This window comes from Trachypithecus francoisi, unplaced genomic scaffold, assembly GCF_009764315.1.
Source record: "Trachypithecus francoisi isolate TF-2019V2 unplaced genomic scaffold, Tfra_2.0 Lachesis_group10, whole genome shotgun sequence".
Classification (NCBI taxonomy): Eukaryota; Metazoa; Chordata; class Mammalia; order Primates; family Cercopithecidae; genus Trachypithecus; species Trachypithecus francoisi.
In genome coordinates, this window is record NW_022681455.1 from 28,483,669 (window position 1) to 28,510,258 (window position 26,590).

A 26,590-nucleotide genomic window follows, 5' to 3' on the forward strand; every position below is an offset into this window, starting at 1 on the left:
GAAAAGAAAAATGATTGGAAGATTGAAAACAAAGAGGTCTGGGAAAGAGAGTCATGTGGATGGACCTATAAGAGTGGGAAGAAAGTCCAAAGATCTCTGTTGTACACATTAAAAGCCATTATAGAACATTCACCATGGAAAAGGCAATGAACAAATAAGCAGACAGAATGACCTTGCTGGTTTATATTAACCAGCCTCCATCATTAGCTACCCCAGTGCTGGCAGGATGGAGTCATGAACAAGGTAAACATAGCAGCAGAGATGGAGGCTATCTATGTCTAACAGCATGGTCTCTCCCCACTCAGTGGCGCCTGGCTACAACTGAATGTCCAACTTACTTGCAACAAAAATTAATATTGAGTATTGATACGGTAGCACATCATGAGGGGACCAATCCCATCAGTGGCAAGTGATTCATCTTGACTAGAATTAACAAATATTCTGGTGTGGGTTTGCCTTGTCTGCTCACAGGACTCAGCTAGTACTATTATCCAAGAACATACAGAATCATTGATCCACTCACATAGGATCTGGCATAACTTCACATAGATTCAAAGAAGGTGTAGCAGTGAGCACATGACCATGGGATCCACTGGTTCTATCACATACTTAGCCACCAGGAACATGCTGGCCAGATAGAGCATAGCTTTGAAATCATAGCTAAAGTGCCAACTTACATATGATACCCTGAAACAATGGGGTGTCATCCTCCAGAGCAAAGTATAAACACCTTAAGACAATAATTATTATGTAGTGTTTGTTTCCTAGTATGCAAGTATGCATGCCTGGGAACAAAGGAGTAGAGGTATAAGAAGCTCTGAATTCCCTCACTCCTAGTGATCCACATAGGGAAAGATGTGCTTTCTATGTACCCTCTTGATTCTAGGCTCTATGAGTCCAAAAGTCTTCGTTCCTAGAAGAACATTTTCACCATGACAAATACGGAGTCCCTGTAAATGGAAAGGTAGGGCTGCCACACAGATTTTTTCACCTCCTTTTTCTGACATCAGCAGACAAGAAGAGGAGTCACCACCCTGGCAGAAGTTGATGGTTCCAATATCAAGAGAAGGTAAGTCTGCTATTACACAGTGGGGACAGGGAAAAGTGAAGTTTGTCACTCATGTTATCCATTAGGTTGTCTCTTGCTTCTTGCTTCTCCTCAGTACAATCTTTTATTTATTATTTATTTATTTTTTTGAGACTGAGTCTCACTCTGTGTCTCCCAGGCTGGAATGCAGTATGCAGTGGCATGATCTCAGCTCACTACAACCTCTGCCTCCCAGGTTCAAGCAATTCTCATGCCTCAGCCTCCTGAGTAGTTGGGATTACAGGCACCCGCCACCACGCCCGGCTAATTTTTGTAGTTTTAGTAGAGACGGGGTTTCACCGTGTTGTCCAGGCTAGTCTTGAACTCCTGACCTCAAGTGATTCACCTGCCTCAGTCTCCCAAAGTGCTGGCATTATAGGTGTGAGCCACGGCACTCAGCCTCCTCGGTACAATCTTTATTATTAAATGGACAAGTGCAGCAGCCACAATCTGAGAGGAACATAGTTACCAGAGTGGTTTGGTCACCTACCAGGTAAACTACCTAAATGATCACAGATGATAGTAAAGGATGAGGGGAATCTAGAATGGATAGTAGAGGAGAGAGACAGTAAATATCCTTTATGACTTTAAGATATGCTACAACAATAGGAACTGTACATCTTTTTACTAATCTATTCTTATAAATTTCCTCAGGAAGAAAGGAAGTTATAAACATTCCTCTGGAATAGTTATTTCCATTTCTTACTATACCAAACAAACAGGAGAGTAGGTAGCTGATGTCTCTTAATTGAGCCTGTCTCTGGGAATTTTCCTTGGTCAAAAAGTTGCCTCACAGAAGGTTACATTCCTTCCACCTCATGCCCCTTACATCAAGGCAAAGCAATTCTCAAGGACTGTCCCATCCCTTGAGCTCCTGAGAGGATCAGCTGGAGCCTCTCTTGTAACTGCACCACAGTTCAAATACTCTGCCTAGCCCTATTTCTTTAACTTCTCTTGAGTGTTATTCCTGAAAGCACAACTCACTAAAATTCTTGCTTAAAAATCCCAGAGTAACCTTATGGCTGATACCCTCTATTGTTCACTCCACCTCAGCCAATCTGGCTCCCTTGCTGTTTCCTCTACCAGGAACACTCTTCCTTAGATATGCAGAGGGCTAACTCCTTCATCTCCTTCAGATCTTTGTCAAAATGTCACCAGACTTACACCATCTTATTTATATTGAAGTTAGCCCCCTCTCATGCCAGGACTTCTCATCTCTCTACCCTGATTTTCTTCTTTTTCTTCCTCTCTTTCCCGTTTTTAAAACCACAGTGCTTATCAACTTCCATTCCAGTTTATGTATTTATTTATTCTGCTTAATTCTTTTCTTTGTTTTTGTTTATTTTATTTATTTATTTATTTATTTTTGATTCAGTCTCCCTTGGAACATTAGCTGTATGAGAACAGGGGTCTTTACCTTTTATTGCCTTTGTTATATCCTGAGCATCTGAAACTATGTCTGGCCTAGATTAGTCAATTAACATTTTTGTTTATGTACAAGAGCTCCTACAGGGTAAGTCCTTTGAAGCTGCTGGGCCAATGTGTGTATCATTTTCAGGTTTACCATATATTTCAACTTTACTATATAACTCAAAATTGCTTTTTTAGATGAGTGTACCAATTTATAGTCCCAGCAACTATGTATGAGAGTCTAAAAATTTTCACATTCTTATCAGTGTTGGTATAAAATGATTTACAATTTGCCTTTATTTAATTGCTAATGATTAACTATATATGCTTATGTTTATTGGTCATTCAAGATTCCTCTCTGGGAATTGCCTGTGCATATTTTTTGCCTTTTTTTTTTTTTCTGCATGATTGTTGACTTTTTCTCTCTTACTCATTTGGAGATGTTCATTATATATTCAGTGGACTGATCCTTTGTTGACTGTATGTGTTGCAAATATCTTCTCCCAACCTTTTAATTTAATTTTCTTTTCCATTAGTTTCTAGTATCTTTTGATATAGAAAATTTATTTATTGTTTTCCTTATAGTTTGTATGTTTGTGCAGTTTAAAAGAAACCTTACTTTACTTGAGCTCATAAAAAATGATTCTATAGAAGCAAACTTGTGAATAGAAAAAAGAGCAATGATTCTAAATTTTCTTTTAAAAGTCTGAAAGTTTGCTTACTGGAATTGATTTTTTGTGCAACATATAAACTAGAAACCCAATTTTATTTTTTTTCCATTTAGATATCCAAATATTACAGTACTATTTGTCAAGTAGCTCCTTTCTTCCTCAGCAATTTGTAATGCAATTTCCGTCATATATCAAGCAGCCACACATACATGTTTGTTACTCAGTCCTCACTTCTGTTTCACTCGTCTATTTGTCTGTAGTTGTGCAAATACTATATTGTCTTAGCTGCTATAAATTTATAATAAATTATATAGGGCAAGTTTCTGCAGCTCCTTCATTTGTTTTAAAAATGTCTTGGATTCATCCCTCTTTAATTATTCCGTGTAAATTTAAAATCAACTAGTCAAGTTCCACCGAGCATAATTGGAATCTTGATTTGCTTTGTACTGAATTTGTGTATTATTTTAGGAAGGGGGAATTATATCTTTATGATATTGAGTTCTCATATGTATAGACATGGTATATATTTCACATACTTATCCTTAATGAATAAAGTTTCTAATGTTTCCATTCAGGTATCTTTTGTGTTTCTTTGCTTCTGTGATAGCTGTCTTTTAAAAATTATATTTTTATAATTTTGATGAAGAATGTGATTGTGAACATGAATTTTAAAAAGTCCAGCCACCTTGCTAAACTCTCTTATTAATCATCATAATTTGAGTGTTAGATTATCTTGGATTTTCTATGTAAACCACGCAGCATACTCCTTAAAATTCATGTATTTAGAATTCATATTTTAATTAGGCAATGCAATCAACTCTAAAATTAAAAGTACATTTAAAACACGTACCCTAACACTTTCCTTCTCACTCTTGTCCCCCTTTTCACTCAGTTGCTGACCGTTCACCTCTCATAGGTAACCACCATTATTAATTTTCCGATTTATTTTTCCAGGGCTTATTTGTGCCACACAGGCAAGCATAGTTTAGATTCTTTTTACTCTCTTCTATTCGCAAATATAGCAAATTATGGAAAGAGTTCTGCACCTTGCCTTTCTCCCTTAGTTATAGCTGGAAAAATAAAAAATCAAAAGCCTCTTTAATAGCAAAAGGGGAGGGGAAACGAGGTGTCGAGCTAGCAAACGACAGAGTCTGTCAGGGAGGTGGCTAGAGAGGCCCGGAAGTGGCTTCTGTGCCCCGCCTTGCGGGTGGTTTGCTAGTTTCGAGCACTTTGTGAGTATGGGGTGAGTAGCGGACGCCGGTTGGGCGTCCGCCTTCCACTATGGGGTTAAATCTCATCCCGCGGCTCTCCTCCTATCGGTCCTGCAGTTCTTTTGTCCCCTGGTAGAGGTGCGTTTGCAGGTGTGTGTGTGTGTGTGTGTGGTGTGTGTGTGTGTGTGAATTTGTGGAGAGAGGCCCTTCCCTCCCCAGTTCCTGCAGCCTCCGCTCCCAAGGAGGGAGACCCCTGCGAGAAGCCGGTGGGGAGGGAAGGGCGCTCTGCGTCTGAACGAAGTGGTGCTCGGCGTTCCCTCATAGAGCCCAATATAAGTGTCCCTTGTTTAGAGCCGTTACCGAGTGTCTGGGTCGGTTCTTGAGGGTATCTGGAGACGGGATGCATGGGTCACATAGACAAGCCTCGAAAATGGGAGCTGTTACATTTTTGCAGTGCCTGGTAACAAGGTCAGTTTCAAGGTCTTTAAATTATTCTGTGGTACTGGCCAAGAGCCAGAACGTTCAAGTCAGATTACCTGATTCGAATCCTGCCTCTGCCACTTATTGGCTGTGTGACTTTTCACTAGTTCCTAACCTCTCTCTGCCTCATTTTACTATTTTGCAAAATGGGATAATATTCCCTAACTCACTGGGTTGTTGTGAGGATTGAATGCATTAATATGTGTAAGGTGCAGAGTAAGCATGATTTAAAGATTTGCTTTTATTAGTAGTACTATTATTTATAACTATGATGACACATTATCTTTAATTACTGGCTTTTGTACGGTTGTTTTCAATTTTAGTGTCATTCATCAATTCACTTTGTGATGGATTATTTCTATATTTTAGGAGGGAAAAATAAGATACTCTGAAAAAGAGCCTATCCCAAAGCAAAGACCAAAACTGGTTTGTGTTGTACGTTGTGATACTCAAACTCCCAAAGGCTTTAAGATTCGGGGGTACCTTTTCCTTGGCTGGAGATTAGGAGGAACAATAGAAGTTTTTAATAGTGAAAAAGGATGAGGACCCCTGGTTTTAGCAAAAATCTGATGTCCTGCTTAGTGCTGGAGATGCACCAGTTTTTGAGCTTCCAGGAACGCCCTAGCCTGAAACTGGCTTCATACTAACACCCTTCATTTCAACCCAACTTCAACAGGGTTAACTCTCTTTTCTAGACTTGTAACTCTTTTCTGTTAATCAGAAACTTTCCCTTCCTTATCGTCAGTATATTTACTGATTTGATAAATAATTTGTGTTTGCAGCCAATTTCCCAATCTTGTGCCTTCCCACTGTGATCAGTTTGGCTCAGATCCAAGTAGGGTCCAGGTAGTGAAACCTAAATGGAGTTTGTGGAATAAATGATATAAATGTATCAGTGTTGTTTTCCTGCCGTAGACTTCCTCCCTTTCCCACCGTGGACACCCTCCTCATTCCACTTGGGCTCCAGATTCACTCTGGGTTGGGCTGTGGCTCTCTCTTGCCTTCTTTGACCCTACCTTCATGCTTTTGGACTGTATTATTCAGGAAGGAAGGAAGTTAGGACTTTGTTCAATTTTCTAAAATTTTGGAGAGAAATTTAAACACATTTAGTTGTAGAGAGAATGTTACAGTGAACACCAATATAACCATGACTCGGCTTCAGCCATCATCTTTTGGTCATTTTCATTCTTCTTTTCCCTCCTTTCCCCTCTCTTTCCTTCCCTTCTCCTCCTCCTTTCCTTCTGTCTTCCTCCTTCCCTTTTACTTGTTCCCTCTTTCCCTCTCTCCTTTTTTTCCCTCTCCCTCCTTTCTTTGTCTTCCTTTCCCTCCCTCCCTCTCCCCCTCTTTCTTTATTTCTTTTTTTTTTTTCTCATTACATCCCTCCTCTCTTTCATTTTATAGCAAATTGCAGATGGAAACATTTTAGTTCACTCACAAGTACAAGTACTTCAGTGTCAATTTCTTATATATAGGGACTTTTATCTTAATATAATCATAGTATCATCACATGCAACAAAATTGACAGTAATTCCTTGATATCATTATCTTGATTTTCAAATAATTGTCTCAAATATTTTTACAGTTTTTTTTTTTTAACAGTCTTTTTACAGTTGTTTTCAGTGGGGTCCAAATATGGTTCACCATTTGCATTTATTTGATAAGTCTGTTCAGTCTCCTAATCTATGACTGTTCCCATTCCCTCCCACTCCTTTTGATAAAAATACCATTTATTTGTTGAGGAACTTGAACCTTCTGTTTTATAAAATGCCTCACATTCTGGATTTGGTCGATTGCTTCTTTTTAGTATCTTTAACTTATTAGATCTCAAACTCGGCTGCACGTTAGAATCACCTAGAAAGTTTTAAAAGTTATTGATGCTGAGTCCCACCCCCAGAGAGTGATTTAATTGATTTTTTTTTTTTCATTGCTATCTCCACCTCCCAGGCGCAAGTGATTCTCATGCCACAGCCTCCCAAGTAGCTGGGATTACAGGTGTGTACCACCATGCCCAGCTAATTTTTGTATTTTCAGTAGAGACAGGGTTTCATCATATTGGCCAGACTGTTCTTGAACTCCTGACTCCAGGCAATCTCTCTCAGCCTCCCAAAGTGCTGGGATTACAGGTGTGAGCCACTGCACCCAGCCTGATTGATCTTGATTGTACCCAAGGCATTAGGAGTTTTATAAGTTCCCTAGTGATTCTAATATGTAACAAAGTTTGAAAGCCTTTAATATAATTTTTTCCTATATTTTGCCTGTACACTGGTATTTGGATCTAAAGACTAGATTAGATTTAGGGTCACTTATTTTGGTTATTAGCTCATGTAGCAGTGCCCCAGATCTCTTGTGGCAGCTTATTAGGAGGAAGTGTTTTCTGGTACTTTTCATTTGTAACAATCAATGGGTTCTCTCAGTTTCCTAATTTCCTTCTATTCCCTACCATCCTTTGAACTATAGAGAGTTGGACTGAGGAATAGAGGTTCAGGATACAGATTTGAAATTGTTTTTCCCTTTGTAACCTCTACCAGCCTTACTTTTTTTTTTTGAGACGGTCTTGCTCTGTTGCCAGGCTGGAGTGCAGTGGCACGATCTCGGCTCACTGCAACCTCTGCCTCCCAGGTTCAAGCGATTCTGCTGCCTCAGCCTCCCAAGTAGCTGGGACTACAGGTGCCTGCCACCACGCATGCCCAGCTAATTTTTGTATTTTTAGTGGAGACGGGGTTTCACCATGTTGGCCAGGATGGTCTCGATCTCTTGACCTTGTGATGCGCCCACCTCGGCCTCGCAAAGTGTTGGGATTACAGGCGTGAGCCACCGTGCCCGGCCCAGCCTTACATTTTCTAGCCTCTCCATTCCACTGAGTAAAGACAGACTTACTGACATCTGAGTCCAGTCAAATAATTTTGCAGTCACTCACTTCTAGTTTAAAATCTAGTCCCAGCTGGTTCACAGGAATCTCAGGTTTCCCTTCCCTCTTAGATCAGGCCCAGGTCTCATGGCTTCTGGGATACGCTGTCTTTCAGAATATCTTACTTCTCCCTCCTAAAATATAGAAATCATCCATTACAAAGTAATGACTCTGAGGAAACCTGGTGGCTGGTGCTATTGTTTCTAGAGAATACCATACTGAGGAAGGAGTAGATTAAGAAGCAAGAAAATCAGTTTGATTTGGGGCATATTGAATTGGATTTGTTTGCAAGATTTCCATATAGGACTATCTGGGAGGCAGCTCAGGATAGGGATCAGGAGTCTACAGTCTAGAAATAGAAGTTAAAACCTTGCAAGTGATTAAACATAGTTCTGGGGAAGACTGTGGATAGAGAAAAGAAAAGGTCAAGAACAGAACCACCATGCCTACTCTTATTTAAAAAAAGAAAGACCAGTGAATTATACTATTAGCCAATATGTATATGGTACTTACCATTGTCATGCCAAGTGTCAGCTTCCAGCCCATACTGAGGTCCGAGGGGAGTTGTTGGATGGGTGGCAGATAGTTGAAAGAACACTTGGGCCTGTAGACAGGTAAAATATGATTTTAGTCAGCAGCAGCTGCTGCAGCTCTCACACTGTCTGCCTCTGTCTCGGGTGCCTCCTCCGACCACAGCCCTTCTCAGCAACCGGCTCTGTGGCTTCTGCCACTCCCACACTTACAGCTGTACTCCTTGGCACGCTTGTTAATTCTTGGCTCCCCTCTGTCAGTCTGCAAGACGGCCAGTTCTCTCTTCCAGGGTCAGCAGTTTTTCCCTCTCTCTCTGGGCATGAGTCCTATGTAGAGTGTCAGCAGGGCAGTTATACCATTTACACACAATAGTGGCTGTGAGTCAAGTATGAGCTTACACAAACAGGTTATATAACAAGTGGAGCGGTGCGCCTGCGTTCGAGACTCGCTGAGTCACACTGGCCTGCATATCTGCCTCGGCCTGTTCTTGACCAAAGCACATCCATTTTTACCTTACACTCCACCCCGTTGGCCGAGGGAGACATAGGTTTTTAGGTACACAGGCCCAATATATAGGTTTGGCACGCAGGCCTGACATACACACTTTCGGCACCCAGGGCTGATACATACACACAGGCTTGACTCGTAAGTCTGACACATAGGCTCTGGGCACACAGGCCCAGTGTATACATAGAGGCTTGACACATAAGCTGTAGGCGCTCGGGCCACAGTAGTAATACAGGGAGCAATAATTTCAGGTTATAGTAGGCAACCACCCCATGGTGATGTTACCCCGATGTTGCTTTATATATTAAGCCAGGTTTTTTGCTTCCCTACCTTTGGGAGCATTGGGGCAGGCAACAACAGGTTACCATTTGTCCCCATACCTGGTTGGAGGAAGTCATCCTTTCTCCCATAGGTCTGGCCACATGGCCTGGCCCTACATGGGTCAGTGACTAACCACTTCTGTAACTTCTAGGTAGTTAGCCACAAGGTTAAGCCTTGATAAACTGCCCAGCTATTGGTGCAGATTACCATAGGTGTCACCTTCTTGGTGATCATCATTTACATTGCCCTGAGTTCAGCTTATTAGCTACTTTGTCCATACCTGGTATCAAACCATAGGGTGTCAGTACTAGGCTGGGCTGCAACAACAGTCCAGGCAGCAGTAGCACCCTGGCTAGACCTATCTGTGTACCACGCCCTATTGGGAATGCAGGGATGCCCTTCCTTAAAAGATGAAGGCTCAGGGTGTAGGGGTGCCTCAGGTCCCATAGCCTTATCTTGCATTAGGATAGTAGGTACTAAGACTTCTTGTAATTGTGCTGCTAAGGGACCTGACTTAGCATACTTTACTGTTCCAAGTAGGCTTAGGCACCCCACTTTGCAAATGTGGATGTCTGTGCCATCCCAGTGTGCGGGTTGTTACCCATGAGCATACCCACCCTGCTGTTGGGTAAGTCATGCGCACAACGACTGTAGCCCGTCCTGCCAGGCTGTCATGAGTCTAAAGGGCAGCATATGCAGTTACTAACTCCTCTGTCGAGGAATACCAGAGCTCAGCTCCCTTTCAAAGTTGGGACGAAAAGTCTACTGGCATTCCAAAGAGCTCTGTGCGATGCCATAAGCCCCAGTCAAAAGTATCTGTGGTCATATGCACATCAAGTTGAAATGGGTGCCCCTGATCAGCTACCCATAGGGCTTGTGCCTGCTGAATAGCCTGTTTGGCTGCCAGGAAGGTGGTTTCAGCCGCATCATCCCAATTCCAGGCAAGAGGCTGCGTTGCTGCTTCTAAATCTGCAAGAGAATCAGAGGTTAATATAATAACATCATTAATAAGATCATGACATATGTTGGGGCTATGCATATATCCCTGCAGCAACACTGTGAAAGTCCATCATCACCTTCCCATGAAGGCAAAGTGTTCCTGGCTCTCTGGAGCAATGTCGATTAAGAGGAATGCATTGGCCAAGTCCACCACACAGTGGCACCATCCCAGTTCTGTTGTCAGGTGGTCTATCAAATCCATGATAGATGGCACAGCTGCCAAGCCGTGCAAAACATCCACCCCAGCCTGTCCTCAGGCATGGGAGAGACATACACAGTGCATAAGCGGGGAGCCAAGCGGCCGATACCAAGCTCCGAAGGTACAGGTTTCACTTTCACTGACCAGCTTTCATAACCGTCAATAAATGCAGCTCTGCCCGGAAACTTATTCAGGTTTAGGGACCAGTAGATTGCCGAGTCCATATACGGCCTTTGGTTGTCCGGTGTCCCCCTAAGTCCGGCACCTTGGCCTGTTCCCGATCAAACGGGACAGGCTTTACATTTCTGCCTGATTGCAGCAGGTAATCTTTGAGCTGGAACGCTCCGGCGGGACCGAGTCGCCCAGCAATGTCCTTTTCACGAATGACTTGCACAAGTCTGTATACGACTGCCATCTACTGACCGTTTCTGGTATTTCACTGCATCAGTCCACACAGTAATTAAAGAAGCCAGCTTTTTCATCTCAGAGGCGGAGCGGGAAATGGATCAGCTCCTTTGTCCCAGAGAGAGAGAATTCAGGCAGGGAGGGGCTCCCCCAGATGCTACTGGCACTGCTTACCTAACTCCTGCAACTCAGTGCGGGTACAAACACTATATGAAATGTGCTTCACTATGGTAGGGGGTCTCTAGGCCCACCCTTGGGGCCCAGTGGCTGTTCATGCTCTATTTTCTAGCAGACCACTGGGTGAGCCTGTAATGGAGGTTCTTCCTCCTCCCTGCGTTGCGTCCAGCAGAGACTGGGCATGCACTTCTTGCAGCACAGTCACAAATGCCCATATGACTCTGTTGGCAAAGGCACACTCCTCGGTGCTGTGCACTTTCAGGTGCTTCAGCTCCTTCTCCACACTCGTGGAGGGCCTGTCCAGTGTCGCCCATGTTTCCACCAGAGCCCATCCTCACACCACGGCTGCCACTGGGTGCCACAGCTCATGCTGTGGCTGCATAGCTGGCCCGGGAGCCTGGGAGCTGGAGACCCACTCACCTCATCCTGCCCACTATGCCAAATGTCAGGTTCAAGCCCCAGCTGAGGTCTGAGGGGAGTAGGTGGATGGGGGGCAGGGAGCTGGAAGAACACTCAAGAGACAGCAGGTAGATGGGACATGGCTTTACTGAGCAGCTCTTTCACAGTGTCAGTGCTGCATTTATACACCTCACAACAGTGTCTTAGAGCCAGGTGATGAGCCTCCCCAGGTTATGGCTACATAACTGTGATTATATAATGCACGGAATTGTGTGCCTGCGCTCCAGTCCCCCTGAGTCATGCAGGATGTTTACCTTGGCCTATGCCTGCCTGGCTGCAGCACAGCCATGTTCCTTATGTCCACACACCAGGCACTGTTATACGGATGTTATACACTCACTTAATGCTTACAAAGGCCCTATCTACTATCACTATCCCTATTACAGATAAGGAAAGGGAGGCACAGAGCTAGTAGGTAGTAAAACCAGGATGATGATGACCTCAGGAAACCTGGCTTCAGAACACTTAAGCAGATTATGATGGGAGCTGAGAAGAACCAGGAAGGAGGAAAGCAGGAGAAAGGAAGGTTCTTGAAACAAAGGACAAGTGAGTTTCTGGAAGTGGGCAGTATCCTCAGCCAGTTGCCTGAGAAGAGGCCATGAAAAATGGGAATTGAAGGAAGTCTCTGGTTACTTCTGCAGGCGAAATCTTGGTGGTGTTGGCAATTTGCAGCCTACAGTGTGTGGAAGTCTTAGTAGGAGGTGAGGACTAGAATCAGGGACTGAGGGCTTTCTTTCAAGAAGTTCAGTCTTGAAGGGGAAGAAAGAGAGTGGCAGACTGAGGAGGTGGCAAAGACCAGGGGCAGCCTGTGCTCTCTCCAGAGCAAGGGCTTGGTGATGTTTTCAGCTTCCTTGACGTTTCTGAGAGAAACTGAAGGGCCTCCAGCCCATAGATCAGAAGAACCTGCAGAAACCCTACTTTCAGCTGAATTTTAATGTGAATATTTTGCCAGTTTTTTGGGCAAGTGTCACATGAGATATAACTGAGGGTCTCACTAGCAGGCAGCCAAGGTTTGTTAATTCAGTCCTATTTCTTTTGGTCCAGGGCCTTCTATCTTTCTTCCCCTCACTGCAGTACCTTGACCACAGATAAGAACTGGTACAGCCATCCTTCACTATCTGTAGGGGATTCATCCCAGGATCCCCACTGATACCAAAATTTGTGGATGCTCAAGTCTTACATAAAATGGCATATAGTATTTGCCTATAACCTACACACATCCTCCTGTATACTTTTTTTTTTTTTTTAAAGAGATGGAGTCTCTGCACTGTTACCCAGGCTGGAGTACAGCAGCACAATCATAGCTTACTGCATCCTTGAATTCCTGGGCCCTCAGGTGATCCTCCTGCCTCTTCCTCCTGAGTAGCTGGGACTGCAGTAGTGTGGCACCAGGCTCAGCTTCTCTTGTACACTTTAAATCATCTCTAGATTACTTATAAACCAAATACAATGTAAATGCTTTGTAAATTCTTGTTATATTTTTATTTGTATTTTTTAATTGTTGTTTTTGTTATTTTTTTCCCAGATATTTTCCAGCTGTGGTTAATTGAACCTCTTGATGCAGAACCTGCAGATATAGAATCAATTGTATTAGTTTTCTATTGCTGTATAACATTTACCTCAAATTTATCAGCTTAAAACAAAATCTGGGCTGGGCGCAGTGGCTCATGTCTTTAATCCCAGCACTTTGGGAGGCCGAGGCAGATCTTTTGAGGTCAGGAGTTCAAGAGCAGCCTGGCGAACATAGTGAAACCCCATCTCTACTAAAAATACAAAAATTAGCTGGGCATGGTGGTACACGCCTATAATCCCAGCTACTTGGGAGGCTGAAGCAGGAGAATCTTTTGAACATGGGAGGTGGAGGTTGCAGTGAGCTGAGATCATGCCACTGCGCTCCAGCCTGGGCGACAGGGTGAGACTCTGTCTCAAAACAAACAAGCAAAAAAAAAAAAAAAAAATCAGCTTGTTTGTTCCAGTTCTCTAGGTCAGAAGGCCAGGCAGGCTCAGCTGAGTTCAGTATTAGGGTCTTCTCAGGCCAAAGCCAAAGAGTTGGTAGGGCTGGGCTCTTATTTGGAAGCTCTGAGAGGAATCTAGTTATGAGGTCGTTGAGGTTGTTGGTAGAATTCAGCTCCTTGGGATCAGTCCAGTCGGTCTGGACTTGCTATCTCATATTGAAAGTCCTGAGGATTAGGGCAGGAAATCGTTAGACTTGTCTTAGAATTTAGACAACCACAGACCTGGTTGTTAATGGGATAACTCAGCAAGTCACTGAGAGGAGCTTCCTACAGAGACCAGGAAGTGCCCTGGATCCTCACCAATTTCAGTTTTTTTCCTGATTAGTCCGGGGTTTGGGGATGTCCAGGATCACCCCAGGACATCCTTTGGAATCTTACTGTGGGATTCAGGCTTGGGGTGGTGTAGAGGATTAAGCTGCAGAACCATTGAACATGGAGAAATTTCTGCAGCAGTTCCCCAGAGATGTCTCTGGGCTCCTGGGCAGGAGAGAAGGGACTACTTGCAAGTTTACTGGTTAATAATTATTTCCCACCTTTCAGGAATCTTCTGCAGAAATAGCGCTGGAAGCTAGAGTGAGTGAGGCCTGAGGTACTGCCTTGGCCCAGGATGGCTAGAGAATTAAGTGAAAGCACAGCCCTGGATGCCCAGCCTACAGAAGACCAGATGGAGCTTCTGGTCATAAAGGTGGAGGAAGAAGAGGCCGGTTTTCCCAGTAGCCCAGATCTGGGCTCTGAGGGCTCCCGCGAGCGCTTCCGAGGCTTCCGCTACCCGGAGGCTGCGGGCCCCCGCGAGGCGCTGAGCCGGCTCCGAGAGCTCTGCCGACAGTGGCTGCAGCCTGAGATGCACAGCAAGGAGCAGATCCTGGAGCTGCTGGTGCTGGAGCAGTTCCTGACCATCCTGCCAGGGAAACTGCAGAGCTGGGTGCGGGAGCAGCATCCAGAGAGCGGGGAGGAGGTGGTGGTGCTGTTGGAGTATTTGGAGAGGCAGCTGGATGAGCCGGCGCCGCAGGTAGAAAGAACTTAGTATCTGAGCGCTGTGGTCTGTTTCCTCCTGAAATCTCAACATCGGAGTGAGGGGCATTCCTTTAAGATCCAGGAGTTCTCCATCTCTTTTTGTACCGTGAACCTCCTTGGCAGTAAGGTGAAGTCCCCGGACTCCTTCTCAGAATAATTTTTTTTAAATACATAAACCATTAAGGGTTACAAAAGAACACAATCATATCAACATACAGTTAGCAAAGTATTAAATTTGTATTAAAGTCATATATGTGTTTTTTAAAATTAGTACACTAAATAATAAGACCTAGGGACAGGGCTTATAACTGGCAATTACAAAGTAGTGATAAGTGTCTATTTGCCTGGTTGTAATGTGATGTAAAAACATCTACAGGTTCTGTTGGTGACAAAGTCCTGGGTACTGCTTATGCTACTTTGATTTGTTGCTTCCATTCATAATTGAAGGAAATACTAACTTTCTCTTAAAGACCAGTTAAAAATAAGATTAGTTTTTGTCCTGTTCAAATTCATGGACTCCGTGGGAAGGAGTTCATGGACCATTGGTTATGAACCTATGGTAGAAAATGGGCCTACTTTTACCGCCATGTTCTTCCCTGTTTTGTGAGACTGTGTCCTCTTTGCATCATCCTGTGTCCCTGTGCACACACCCTCAGAGGACCTGTGTGGCCAGAGCCTTCTAAATGGTGAGCTGGATACCAAGGTTCTTGACTTGGGTCTATTGCACCCAAGCCCTGTAACAGTGGAAAGTCAGTGCAAGTCTCTTAGCTTCATTCTTTATAAAGGATGTGGGAAATTCTGAGCTGCACATGAGAAAGTAACTTGAAAACTGTAATTTTATAATACTATAAATGTCTGGAAGTAAACCTGCATTTAATGAGGACATATCATATGCCAGGCCATGTTAGGTGATTTCACATACTGTGATGTTATTTGGGTCCCCCAAATGCTGCAAACTAGAGATTGTAATCCCATTTTCAGATAATTAAAGGTATCAATATTCTCTGAGAATTTTGCACCAGTTTCCAATGGGTTTTCATAAAACACAAATGTATGTATAAAGGAGCATAGAGTAATGGTAAGAACATGTGCTCTGGCATCATTCTACCTGAGCTCCCATCCTAGCATTGCCACTTGTTAGCTACTTAAACTGCCTATGCCTTAATTTCCCTATCAGTAAAATGAGTATAATAATACCTCCCTTATAAGATTATTGTTTTCTGCATTAAATGAGTTAACATTTATAATGATCTTGGAAATAGTGCCAGCCACCTAGGTAATTCTATGGAAGTGTTTGATGAATAAATGAAAATAAGAACAAATGATTTCTAGGTTTCAGGTGTTGACCAGGGGCAAGAACTGCTCTGTTGCAAGATGGCATTGTTGACACCAGCCCCAGAGTCACAAAGTAGCCAATTTCAGCTAATGAAGGCTCTGCTCAAGCATGAATCTCTGGGATGCCAGCCCTTACAAGACAGAGGTAAGGATTATTTTCTAGGCAGTATGAATTCTGCAGACTTCATCCAATTTCATTTAAGGATAGCCAACAAAATTCATTGATAGGTGGTGTATATGCCCATGACAGATCAACTCTCATTTAAGGCTGAGACTAAAAGGAGTATTTCCAACATAATGATGGAAAACTTTTTCAACCAAGACTGGACATAGTATATAAGATATTAGTAAAACTTAGGTTTGGAAAGAATTGGTTCTTGTTTGGATTTTGTTTTGTTGTATTGGTTTTTGTTTTCTTGAGACAGGTTTTGCTGTTTCACCAAGGCTGAAGTGCAGTGGCACAATCTCAGCTCACTGTAACCTCCACCTCCTGGGCTCAAATGATCCTCTCACCTCAGCTTCCTGAGTAGCTGGGACTATAGGTGTGCACCACCATGCCTGGCTAATTTTTTAAAAAATTTTTTGTGGATATGAGGTCTCACCATGTTGCCCAGGCTGGTCTCAAACTCTTGGGCTCAAGTGATCCTCTTGCCTCGGCCCCCCAAGGTGCTGGGATTATAGGTGTAAGCTACTACATTGTGTATATCAGCTACTTGTCTTTGTTCTTCTTTGTTTAACTTGTAATTATGGAGGCCTCCAATGTGGTGGCCAGTTAGCTCTGGGGATGGAACTGTCAGTGAGACTGTTCTTGTTCCAGTGGAGTTACATTTAAGTGGGGAAGATGGCAAATAAACACATTAATAATTCGTATGACAGTGGGAAGTCCTATGCAGAAAGTAAACAGAATTTGTAAAGCCAGCCAGCCAATCTCATAAATTATAGGACTATTGCAAATTAAAGGGTATAAATCTTCTAAATCCTGGGTCTGTTATTAAAGTAATATGAAATTCACTGCATAGGAAATGGCTGTATGTTCTGAGATATCCTTTCATGTGTCTTAAACACATGTACAAGTTCCCAAGACACACACCACTGGGATGTTCTAGCCAACATGAGATCTTTATTTTTCAACAGAGGTTCTAGCCTAAACCACCTGTTTTGTGCCCCTTTAAAAATTTGCTTCCTGAAGTTATATCAGGAATATATGAGGAATATATATGCTTCCTGAAGTCATATAAGGAATAATAAGGAAACCTGAAGTTCTTTCCTCTCTCTTGAATTTCAGTAGGTTGTATAAAGCCAGACCCTTACTCTGCTTTTCATAGCCCAGCTTTGTCTGACTCCTCTTAGCTTTTCAAATCCAAAGCGAAAAGCACCTTAACAGCTACTAAGATATACTCACCCAAAATCCAATTTTTCCTCCTATATCTAGCAAAATTCAAAGGATCTTCAAATGGAAAACTTTTTAATTTTTATGTTCTTTTTATTTCACAACTGCTAACAAGGATCCTGCCTTTGTGCATTGTTTTCATGTATCTGCAGAGCACAACAGGTATGTTTAGCCATAGGATTGCAGCGGGTAGGGACCAAGAACTTTGGAAAGGAGCACACTCTGTATAAACTTGTTCGGCAGGAATTTATTTATTTAGAGAGACAGGGTCTTACTTTGTTGCCCAGGCGAGAGTGCAGTGGCCCAATCACAGCTCATTGCAGCTTCAGACTCCTGGGCTCAATCACGTGAGACAGGAATCTATTAATCCAGTTATTTAACTTAGATTCCACAAGGCAGGGAGGCTGAATGCCAGGGTACATCTCATACAGAGCTTCCTTCCTTCTTAGTTCTCCAGGTCCCTGTGCTTGCCCATGGAAGGTGCTGCAGAGAAGATACAGTGGTAGCTTCTAGGCTTGCTCCAGGGTCCCAGGTGAGCGGGAGCCCCTATCCCTCCCCCAGTGCCCCTCACTACTGTTGAGCTATGTGTGAAGACTCCTCACTCCCCATTCCCCTATACTCCCATCCTAGATCCTCCATACAGATCTCAAATGGGATCTGCATCTTCTCATCTATCTTGAGGTTATCATTAACTCTATTTAGGTGCCCACTTAAGAGGCTTTTCCTGTTTATTACCAGCTGTTGACAGGGATGGGGGTTGGGGGTGCTTCCCAGATCTTCCCTACTCCACCAGTTTGGTCAGCCCCTTCTTCAATGGGATTACCTATTGTTTTAGGGGTTGTTGAAAGTGGAAGATGTGGCCCTGACTGTCACCCCTGAATGGACACAGCAGGATTCATCTCAGGGGAATTGCTGTAGAGATGAAAAGCAGGAGAACCATGGCAGCCTGGTCTCCCTGGGTAAGACCAAAGGGCACTAATTTCTGTTAAGGTTTCTTGGCATTCTTTGTGCATTAGAACCTGTTGAGTTGTTGGAAGCTATTGAGCCCTATTGTGTTTGGATTCACAATCACCATTTCTGAAAACCTGTTACTGACTAGCTCCTTACTCCTTCTTTTTTGTTGTTGTTTTTGAGAGATAGGGTCTTGCTCAGTCACTCAGGATAGAGTGCAGTGGAACAATCATGGCTCACTGCAGCCTCAACCTTTTGGGCTAAAGTGATCCTCTCACCACAGCCTCCCAAACCGCTGGGACTAAAGGCATGCACCACCACGCTTGGCTAATTTTTTAATTTTTATTTTTTGTCGAGATGGAGTTTTGCTATGTTGCCCAGGCTGGTCTCAAACTCCAGGGCTCAAGCAATCTTCCTGCCTTGGCCCCTCAAAATGCTGGAATTACAGGCATGAGCATGAGCTACTGCACCCAGTCTGCTTATCCCTTCTGACCTTGCTTTCTCCTCTCCCTGCCAATATTCTAGTTAAGTTAAATGGATTGAAGTCAATACAGTCCCAAGTACAGGTTTGCCTCATAGGAGATGCCCAGTAAATGATGATGTACTCCTTCCTGATCCTATCCCTGACTGAAGAGGAAAGTTGGCGGGCCTCTTTAGAAAACGGGCCTTGGGACCATAGATTGTGAGAGTTAGAAGTGTTCTTAGACATTGACTATAGACCCTGACCTCAGAGATGAGGGTGCAGAGGCTGAGAAGACTGCCTGACTTGTCTGAGGCCGCGTAGCTCATTGGTGGCATAAAATTCACAGCACTGAATCCAGTTCTGTTTGGGGACCCTGCCTCTGCCTGGGATATGAGCCGAGACAACTGTCTTTATTGTTTCATTGATCAGTGCCCAATTTCTGAGTCTCCACTTTCACTGTTTCATTTCTTTCTTTTTTTTTTTTTTTTGAGATTGAGTCTCACTCTGTCACCCAGGCTGGAGTGCAGTGGTGTAATCTTGGCTCACTGCATCCTCTACCTCTCATATTCAAGCTATTCTCCTGCTTCGGCCTCCTGACTAGCTGGGATTATAGGCACCCACCACCATGCCTGGCTAATTTTTGTTTTTTTAATAGAGATGGGGTTTCACCATGTTGACCAGGCTGGTTTTGAACTCCTGACCTCAAGTGATCTGCCAGCCTCAGCCTCCCAATCGCTGTTTCTCAAAGGTATTTCAGAAATCCTTCCACTTGCTCCATTTAATGTCACTTTCTGTTCAACTCTTTTAGTATCTAATCCTAGATGCATGGCCCTGCCTTACTATTCTTAGAACTTAGAACGACCACATATATCCCCAGCATAGTCCTGGATCCTCACCATCTTCCACCCACTCCCTCCACTCCCAGTGTGTACCTTTCCAATGGCCCCATTCCCATTCTTAGGTCTCCCTCCTCCCCAGCACTCCTGTTCTCCCCTTTTATTCCCATTCTTATTCTAGCACTTAAATCCTCATCCCAGGCATTTATAGACCTCTGTAATTCTTGCCTCCCTGGTACTCATCACAGAGCTTTCCTTCCATGGCGGGGCATAACCCACAATTGCCAGTTGTTATTTCAGGTGGTGAAAAACAGACTAAGGGCAGGGACTTGCCTCCAGCCGAGAAGCTTCAAGAAAAGGAGCATGGGAAGACATCGTGCCACCTGAGGGAAGACATTGTCCAGATTCCTACATGTGCAGAAGCTGGTGAACAGGAAGGCAGGTTACAAAGAAAGCAGAAAAATGCCACAGGAGGGAGGCGGCACATCTGCCATGAATGTGGAAAGAGTTTTGCTCAAAGCTCAGGCCTGAGTAAACACAGGAGAATCCACACTGGTGAGAAACCCTACGAATGTGAGGAGTGTGGCAAGGCCTTCATTGGGAGCTCTGCCCTCGTCATTCATCAGAGAGTCCACACTGGTGAGAAGCCATATGAGTGTGAAGAATGTGGTAAGGCCTTCAGTCACAGCTCAGACCTTATCAAGCACCAGAGAACCCACACTGGGGAGAAGCCCTATGAGTGTGATGACTGTGGGAAGACCTTCAGCCAGAGCTGCAGCCTCCTTGAACATCACAGAATCCACACTGGGGAGAAGCCATATCAGTGCAGTATGTGTGGCAAAGCCTTTAGGCGAAGTTCACATCTCCTGAGACATCAGAGGATCCATATTGGGGATAAAAATGTTCAGGAACCTGAGCAGGGAGAGGCCTGGAAAAGTAGGATGGAAAGCCAGTTGGAAAATGTTGAAACTCCCATGTCTTATAAATGTAATGAGTGTGAAAGAAGTTTCACTCAGAATACAGGCCTCATTGAACATCAAAAAATCCACACTGGTGAGAAACCCTATCAGTGTAATGCATGTGGAAAAGCCTTCACCCGAATTTCATACCTTGTTCAACATCAGAGAAGCCACGTAGGGAGAAACATCCTATCACAGTGACCCACGCCATACATGCCAGAGTTGGTGCTCATTTGTCACTGATCTGAAGCCACTCCCCCTGGAGTCTCGACTATAGGAATTGTGGGCTGGGCTTTATTTACCACTACACATTATCAGGTGTTAGAAAATATAGACTGGGTTAGACAAATTATCTTCTAAGTTCTAGAAGGTGTTTGGAATCAAAACATATTTGATAGGAGGCTATGGGAGAGTTGTCTAGAATAGGTAAGACCTGAAATGGTTTGTTCTCTCCCATTGGAATTAAATGGATGTTTAGACTGGCTACTTGCCCTAAACCAGCACTTTGTGATGTCTGTTGGGTGGATGGTTGTGATTTGGGGGCTGCTTCTCTGACCATTCTTTTTGACTGTAATGAATCCTCCACAGTTGGTCAGATTCACAAAGTCTTATATCCCCCTCTGTGCCTTTTCCACAGGTGCTAATAAATGTTTATTGAATGTACCAGTGAGATTACCTTCATAGATCTGAAAATCTGATGTTATCCAGGTTTCTGAAGAACTTCTCGCCAAGGCCATTTGTGCTTGTGTCCAATTCTCTGACCTAGATTATGACTCAATCTTACCAAGTAATTTCTTACCAAGTACATAGGCAGAGCAGAGGTGATGGCAGGGTTACTGTGATTGAAAGAATCCATTTTTGTTTTTTTTTGTTTTTGAGACAGAGTCTTGCTCTGTTGCCCAGGCTGTAGTGCAGTGGCACAATCTCAGTTCACTACAACCTCCGCCTCCTGGGTTCAAGCAATTCTCCTGCCTCAGCCTCCTGAGTAGCCAGGACTACAGGCGTGTGCCACCACACCCAGCTAATTTTTTATATTTTTGGTAGAGATGGGGTTTCACCATGTTAGCCAGGATAGTCTCGATCTCCTGACCTCGTGATCCTCCTGCCTCAGCCTCCCAAAGTGTTGGGATTATAGGTGTGAGCCACCATGCCCGGCCAAGAATCCACATTTCTTTACCAGACTAGGAATTCTATTCTAGTGCAAATGCCTTAAACAGCTTATCACTAAATCATTATGAATGTATGCCATCCATGGAATTGCATTTTTTTTTTTTTTAAATATGAGGTCTCACTGTGTTGCCCTGGCTGGTCTCGACATCCAGGGCAATCCTCCTGCCTCACCCTCTCAAAGCTCTGGAATTACAGGTGTGAGCCACCATACCCAGCCCAAATTTCATTCTTTAATGTTTTCCTGTTGCTACTCTTTAAGAAAAAAGTTACCTATTCAGACAGTGTGAAAATCAGTCATCAAGTCAGAATAAAATGATAAATATTCTACTGCTCCATATCTTAGTTCTCTCCATTTAGTTCTCTTGGGCCTAACCAATGCCTGCTAAAACAATAGACACTATCCTGCCCCACCCTACTACCCAGCATACACTGTGTAGTAAACTACATCAAAACTTATTCCTGCTAAGTTCATACTTTCTCCTGATGAATGGATTCACACCAAATATTTAAAACGAGTATCACTTATGGTTTCAGAACCCCATTATTAGTGTCTGACGTCTTAGTCTTCTTATACATTGATTCCCAAATCGCCTGTGTGGTAACAGCATCTCAATTTTTCATGATGACTGTTTTAACCATAAATTTAACTCCTCAGGCTATCTACTTTTTTGTTAAACACACTGTGTAGATCATCTTTTTTTTTCTTCTCATCATGATAGTCAAAATTTTAGTCTTGTGAATTCAAGTGAGAAAATGTTTAGTCAGCATTATACAAGTAGTATTTATAATGTATACATTCAGTGGAGTTGTTTCTACAAAAGTATTTTGGAATGACTATTCTGCTGCAAACTTTTGTGTAAGTGTTTCACCTTATTCCTACAATAAGGAGAAGTGCACTAACAAAATGAACAATGCAGCAAGGGCTTGAGTCGCAGCTCAGGTCTTATCAGACACCAGAGAACCCACAATGGGAGAAGCCCTATGAGTGTGACAACTGTGAAAAGACAGTTCCTTTTTCGTTAGTATCACTTCTCCTTATTGTAGAAATATGCTTTCATTGTTGGATCTACTCACATTTCTCACTCGGTTTCTGGTACCAGCAATCTCTTCCATATTTATAATATCAGTCAAAAACTCTAGAATTCAAACATAACAAGATTTTTCTGGTCACCTTTAATGGTTAATGACTTGGGCATTGTGATATATTATCTCCTGCTGTGTTTTGTTTAGTAGAAATTGAATCATCATCCAAAATCCTTTATAGAAATATCCAAGTGCTTGTTTTTATGCTGGTTTCCAAGGCTTGGTCCTTCAAGGTTTTCAGGGATCTAGGGGACACAAATCTGACAAATCCTAATGTAAATTATTTGTATTATAGTAATAAACCATATGGTTACTTCGTTTGAGTGGATTTTTAAATTGAGAAAAATGCATTGCATGATTTCTAAACTTTCTAAACATACATTAGGATTCTCCAGAGAAATAGAACCGATGGGATCTGTGTCTACATATGTATATATATGTACGTATGTGTATGCATATATATTTGTATTTATAATATTGGTTTATGTATATTATTTATTGGCAAGAATTGGTTCATATGATTATGGAGGCTGAGAAGTCCTAGGTTCTCCTATCTGCAAACTAGAGAACTAGTGGAGCCAGTGGTGTGAGCGCCAGTCCAAATGCCAGCAGGTTCAAGACCCAGGAAGAGCCAGTGTTCTAGTTTGAGTCTGAAGGCCAGAAAAGACTGATGTCCCAGTTCAAGATGGGCAGGAGGAATACCCCTTGAGGGAGCATCATCTTTTTTGTTTTCTTCCTGTCTTCAACTAATCAGATGGGGTCCACCCACATTAGGGGGGCAATCTGCCTTACCTAGTCCACTGATGCAATGATTCATCACATCCAAATTCAAACACTCAGAATAATGTTTGACCAAATATCTGGGCACCTTGTGGTTTGGTCAAGTTGACATATAAAACGCCATCACAATGCTATAGTTTCAACATTAAAACTACAGTATAGTATTACAGCTTCAGTAAAGCATTAAAACATTTAATCCGTGCTTCCCCTTTTGTCAATTCTTCCAGTTGGCAGTAGGAGCCTGGGAAATAATGTTTGTAGCCTCCCTACCCCACTTACAGGTCAGAATAGGGAACGGCTGGTATGAGGCAGGCTGAGGGACAAGATAAACAACTAGATCACCATTGTACCCTCAGCATCTAGCAGAGTTCCTGATAAATGAATGATTCTGAAAGTTGACTGGTTCTACTTGTTCTTTTGTTTTATTAACATAACATAAAATCTCCTGACACTGAGTGCCAGAGACCAAAGTATTCACATTCATATTTCGAGATATAAAAGTCTTCCCTTATTTCTAAAGAAATTATGTGTTTATAACCATTCATTCAGTAAACTTGATTGTGTTAGGTCAGGTGCTAAGGAATCAAAGATGAACAAGACATTATCTCTGCCCTCAAAGAACATAAGACCTAAATCATCTTCTGTCTTACAAGGTATTTTGTCCATTTCTGTTCTCACTTTTGTGCCGGCTTAATAGTTCTTCCTTTGGGGGAATGACTGCACCATGGCTGCCCTGGCAACTTGCATCTCTTCATATGAGCCACATATACCAGGATTTAACACCAGCTGATCTAAGCCTTATAATTCACCTAGAACATGAGTGCATGGTAAGTTGTGTGAGGAGCTGATACAATGCCATTTCTCACACACCTCCCTACCTACCATGGAGGCTGTCCTGAGACAGTTTGCTCTGATGAGGAAGGAGGCTTTCTACCTCTCCCCATTTAAGGTATAACTGCAAGCTATAAACTGCTTATCTGCAGAACATCAGGTTCTCAGCAACAAAATGTGTTGCAGTCACATGACCTCTTCTGATGCCATCTTGTGGGGAAAAGACATACAGAACTGAACTGTTTTAATCCAGAAAGGGCTCATTTCTTTTCTGATCAAATACAGTCATGCACTGCATAATGACACTTCGCTCAATGATAATTTGGTCAATAACAGACCACATCTACAAAAGTGGTCCCATAAGATTATAATGACAGGCTAGGTGTGGTGGCTCATGTTTGTAATCCCAGCACTTTGGGAGGCCAAGGTGGGAGGATTTCTGGAGGCCATGAGTTTGAGACCAGCCTGGGAAACAGCGAGACTTCATCTCTAACAAATATAAAAGTTAGCTGGGTGTGGTGGCATGCACTTGTAGTCCTAGCTACTTGGTGGCTGTGGTGGGAGAATTACTTGAGCTCAGGAATTCGAGGTTACAGTGAGCTATGATTGTGTCACTGCACTCCAGCCTGGGTGGCAAAGCAAAACATTGTCACACAAAAAAGATTATATTTTTACTGTACCTTTTCTATGTTTAGATACACAAATACCATTGGGTTACAATTCAGTATGGTAACATGCTCTACAGGTTTGTAACCTAGGAGTAACAGCCTAAGTTTCTGTAGGTACACTCTGTGATGTTCACACAATGACAGAATTGGCTAATGATGCATTTCTCAAAACATTCACTTTCTCAAAACATGTCACTTTCATTAAGTGACACATGACTATATGCTAGCCTTTCCTTGACAAATTGGTGCCAACACGGGGCTGGTAACATTACAATGCCCTTTCAGAAGAAAGACAGATGTGCTCCCACAGGACTGGATAGGCCACATGATAAGATTTCCCAGGATCTGGTAGCACATGTTCTTGCCTAAGTGGTTGGCAAGAAGGAGTAAGAGTCTTCCCATTGTATTAATAGCTATACTGCGTTGGCTAGATTATAGGATGTGAATAGACTCCCCAGGACCCAGTATCATATGCCACCTGCTGATGAATGTTTAGAGGTTAAGTTACTTTAGGTAGGATTGAACCCAGTTGCCCAATGCCTTAGTTGTTATTAAAAGTTTGTTGCAGGCCAGGCATGGTAGTTCATGCCTGTAATCCCAACACTTTGGAAGGCCCACAGTGTATGGCTTAAGCCAAGGCGTTCGAGACCAGCCTGGGCAACACAACGAGACCTTGTCTCTACAAAAAATTTCAAGAATTAAAAACATTAGCTGGGCATGGTGGCACATGCCTGTGGTCTCAGCTACTCAGGAGGCTGAGGTGGGAGGACCCCTTGAGCCCAGGAAGTCTAGGCTGCAGTGAGCCGAGCTGTGATGGTGACACTGCACTCCAGCCTAGGCATAGAGCAAGACCCTCTCTCAAAAAAAAAAAAAAAGTTTGTCATGACTGAGTGGATGATTTAAAAATGAAAGTGCAAATCTGTGCTTACCAGTGTGGAACAGGTCTTCTTGTGCTCCCTTGATTTCTCTCTGGCCTATATCCCAACCTCAGTTTTTAAGGAAAGAAGATTCTCTGGTGCTCCAGCTAACTCTGCATGATGGACTCCTCCACATTACTTGGCACTCCGTGAGCTCCCAGTCAACAGACTATGTGCTCTCCTGACAGTTGCTGTTGTAACCTTTTACGTGTCTGCACAAAACTTCTTTAACTGTTTTTTTTTTTTTTTTTTTTTTTTTTTTTTAAGTGTCTGCATTCAGCTGATAAAGAGTTTGGGGAAAACTTGCAATGAAGAGAAAAAAGTTAAGCAACCTTGTGAGTGAGGGTGCCTGGAAGATGTTATTCACTGGGGCATAAATGGCCCAGTGAATGACACAAGTAGCTGCCCATTGTTGGGCACTCTTCAGCAAAATGTTTGTTCACGATTTTTGCCCATACCTAGTTAAATTGTTTGCTGTTTAACGGTTGAAATTTGGTGAATTCTTTTTATATTCTAGTTACAAGTCACAAGTCCTCTGTCAAAGACTTGTTTTGCAAACATTTTTCCCTATCTGTAGCTTGTCATCTTTTTTTTTTTTTTTTTTTTTTTGAGACAGGGTTTTACTTTGTCGTCAGGCTGGAGTGCAGTGGCATGATCTTGGCTCACTGCAACTTCCACCTCCCGGATTCAAGCAATTCTCCTGCCTCAGCCTCCCAAGTAGCTGGGACTACAGGTGCACACCACCACACCCAGCTAATTTTTGTATTTTTGTAGAGATGGGGTTTCACCATGTTGGCCAGGCTGGTCTTGATC

The 26,590-nt window shown here is 43.1% G+C and overlaps 2 protein-coding genes across 10 annotated transcripts in view; one reads left to right on the forward strand and one right to left on the reverse strand.

Moving 5' to 3' along the window:
• ZSCAN31 (zinc finger and SCAN domain containing 31) overlaps positions 1 to 17,045 on the reverse strand; it is a 35,401-nt gene extending 18,356 nt beyond the window's left edge. For 3 of the 7 annotated variants that reach the window (XM_033216533.1, XM_033216524.1, XM_033216531.1), the window contains exon 1: positions 8,281 to 8,390. Coding sequence is in view for 2 of the 7 variants with exons in the window: in XM_033216530.1 (XP_033072421.1) it covers positions 8,281 to 8,313 (33 nt within the window). In the remaining 5 variants the exon portion in view is untranslated. Of the gene's footprint in view, positions 1 to 8,280; positions 8,436 to 8,510; positions 8,901 to 17,034 lie in introns of those variants that run through there. The other 4 variants (XM_033216530.1, XM_033216529.1, XM_033216525.1 and 1 more) reach the window with 4 other exon arrangements.
• Positions 4,355 to 20,991, forward strand: ZKSCAN3 (zinc finger with KRAB and SCAN domains 3). 3 transcript variants are annotated; one of them, XM_033216521.1, is made up of 7 exons: positions 4,355 to 4,517; positions 13,921 to 14,389; positions 15,727 to 15,874; positions 17,569 to 17,651; positions 17,955 to 18,078; positions 19,189 to 19,281; positions 19,670 to 20,991. In XM_033216521.1, the coding sequence occupies exons 2-7, from the start codon at positions 13,988 to 13,990 to the stop codon at positions 20,527 to 20,529; spliced, it is 1,710 nt and encodes a 569-aa protein (XP_033072412.1). In that variant the 5' UTR covers positions 4,355 to 4,517; positions 13,921 to 13,987; the 3' UTR covers positions 20,530 to 20,991. The 3 variants fall into 3 exon arrangements, with proteins under 3 accessions (XP_033072412.1, XP_033072414.1, XP_033072413.1); XM_033216522.1 differs by having other exon boundaries at positions 4,357 to 4,411; XM_033216523.1 differs by lacking the exon at positions 19,189 to 19,281.
• Positions 20,992 to 26,590: the final 5,599 nt, after the last annotated feature.

Coding starts and splice junctions, on each gene's coding strand:
- ZKSCAN3 (XM_033216521.1), top strand. CDS start 13,988: ATGGCTAGAGAATTAAGTGAAAGCACAGCCCTGGATGCCCAGCCTACA. Junction 14,390..15,726: donor TGGATGAGCCGGCGCCGCAG/GTAGAAAGAACT, acceptor AATGATTTCTAG/GTTTCAGGTGTTGACCAGGG. Junction 17,652..17,954: donor GGCTTGCTCCAGGGTCCCAG/GTGAGCGGGAGC, acceptor CTATTGTTTTAG/GGGTTGTTGAAAGTGGAAGA.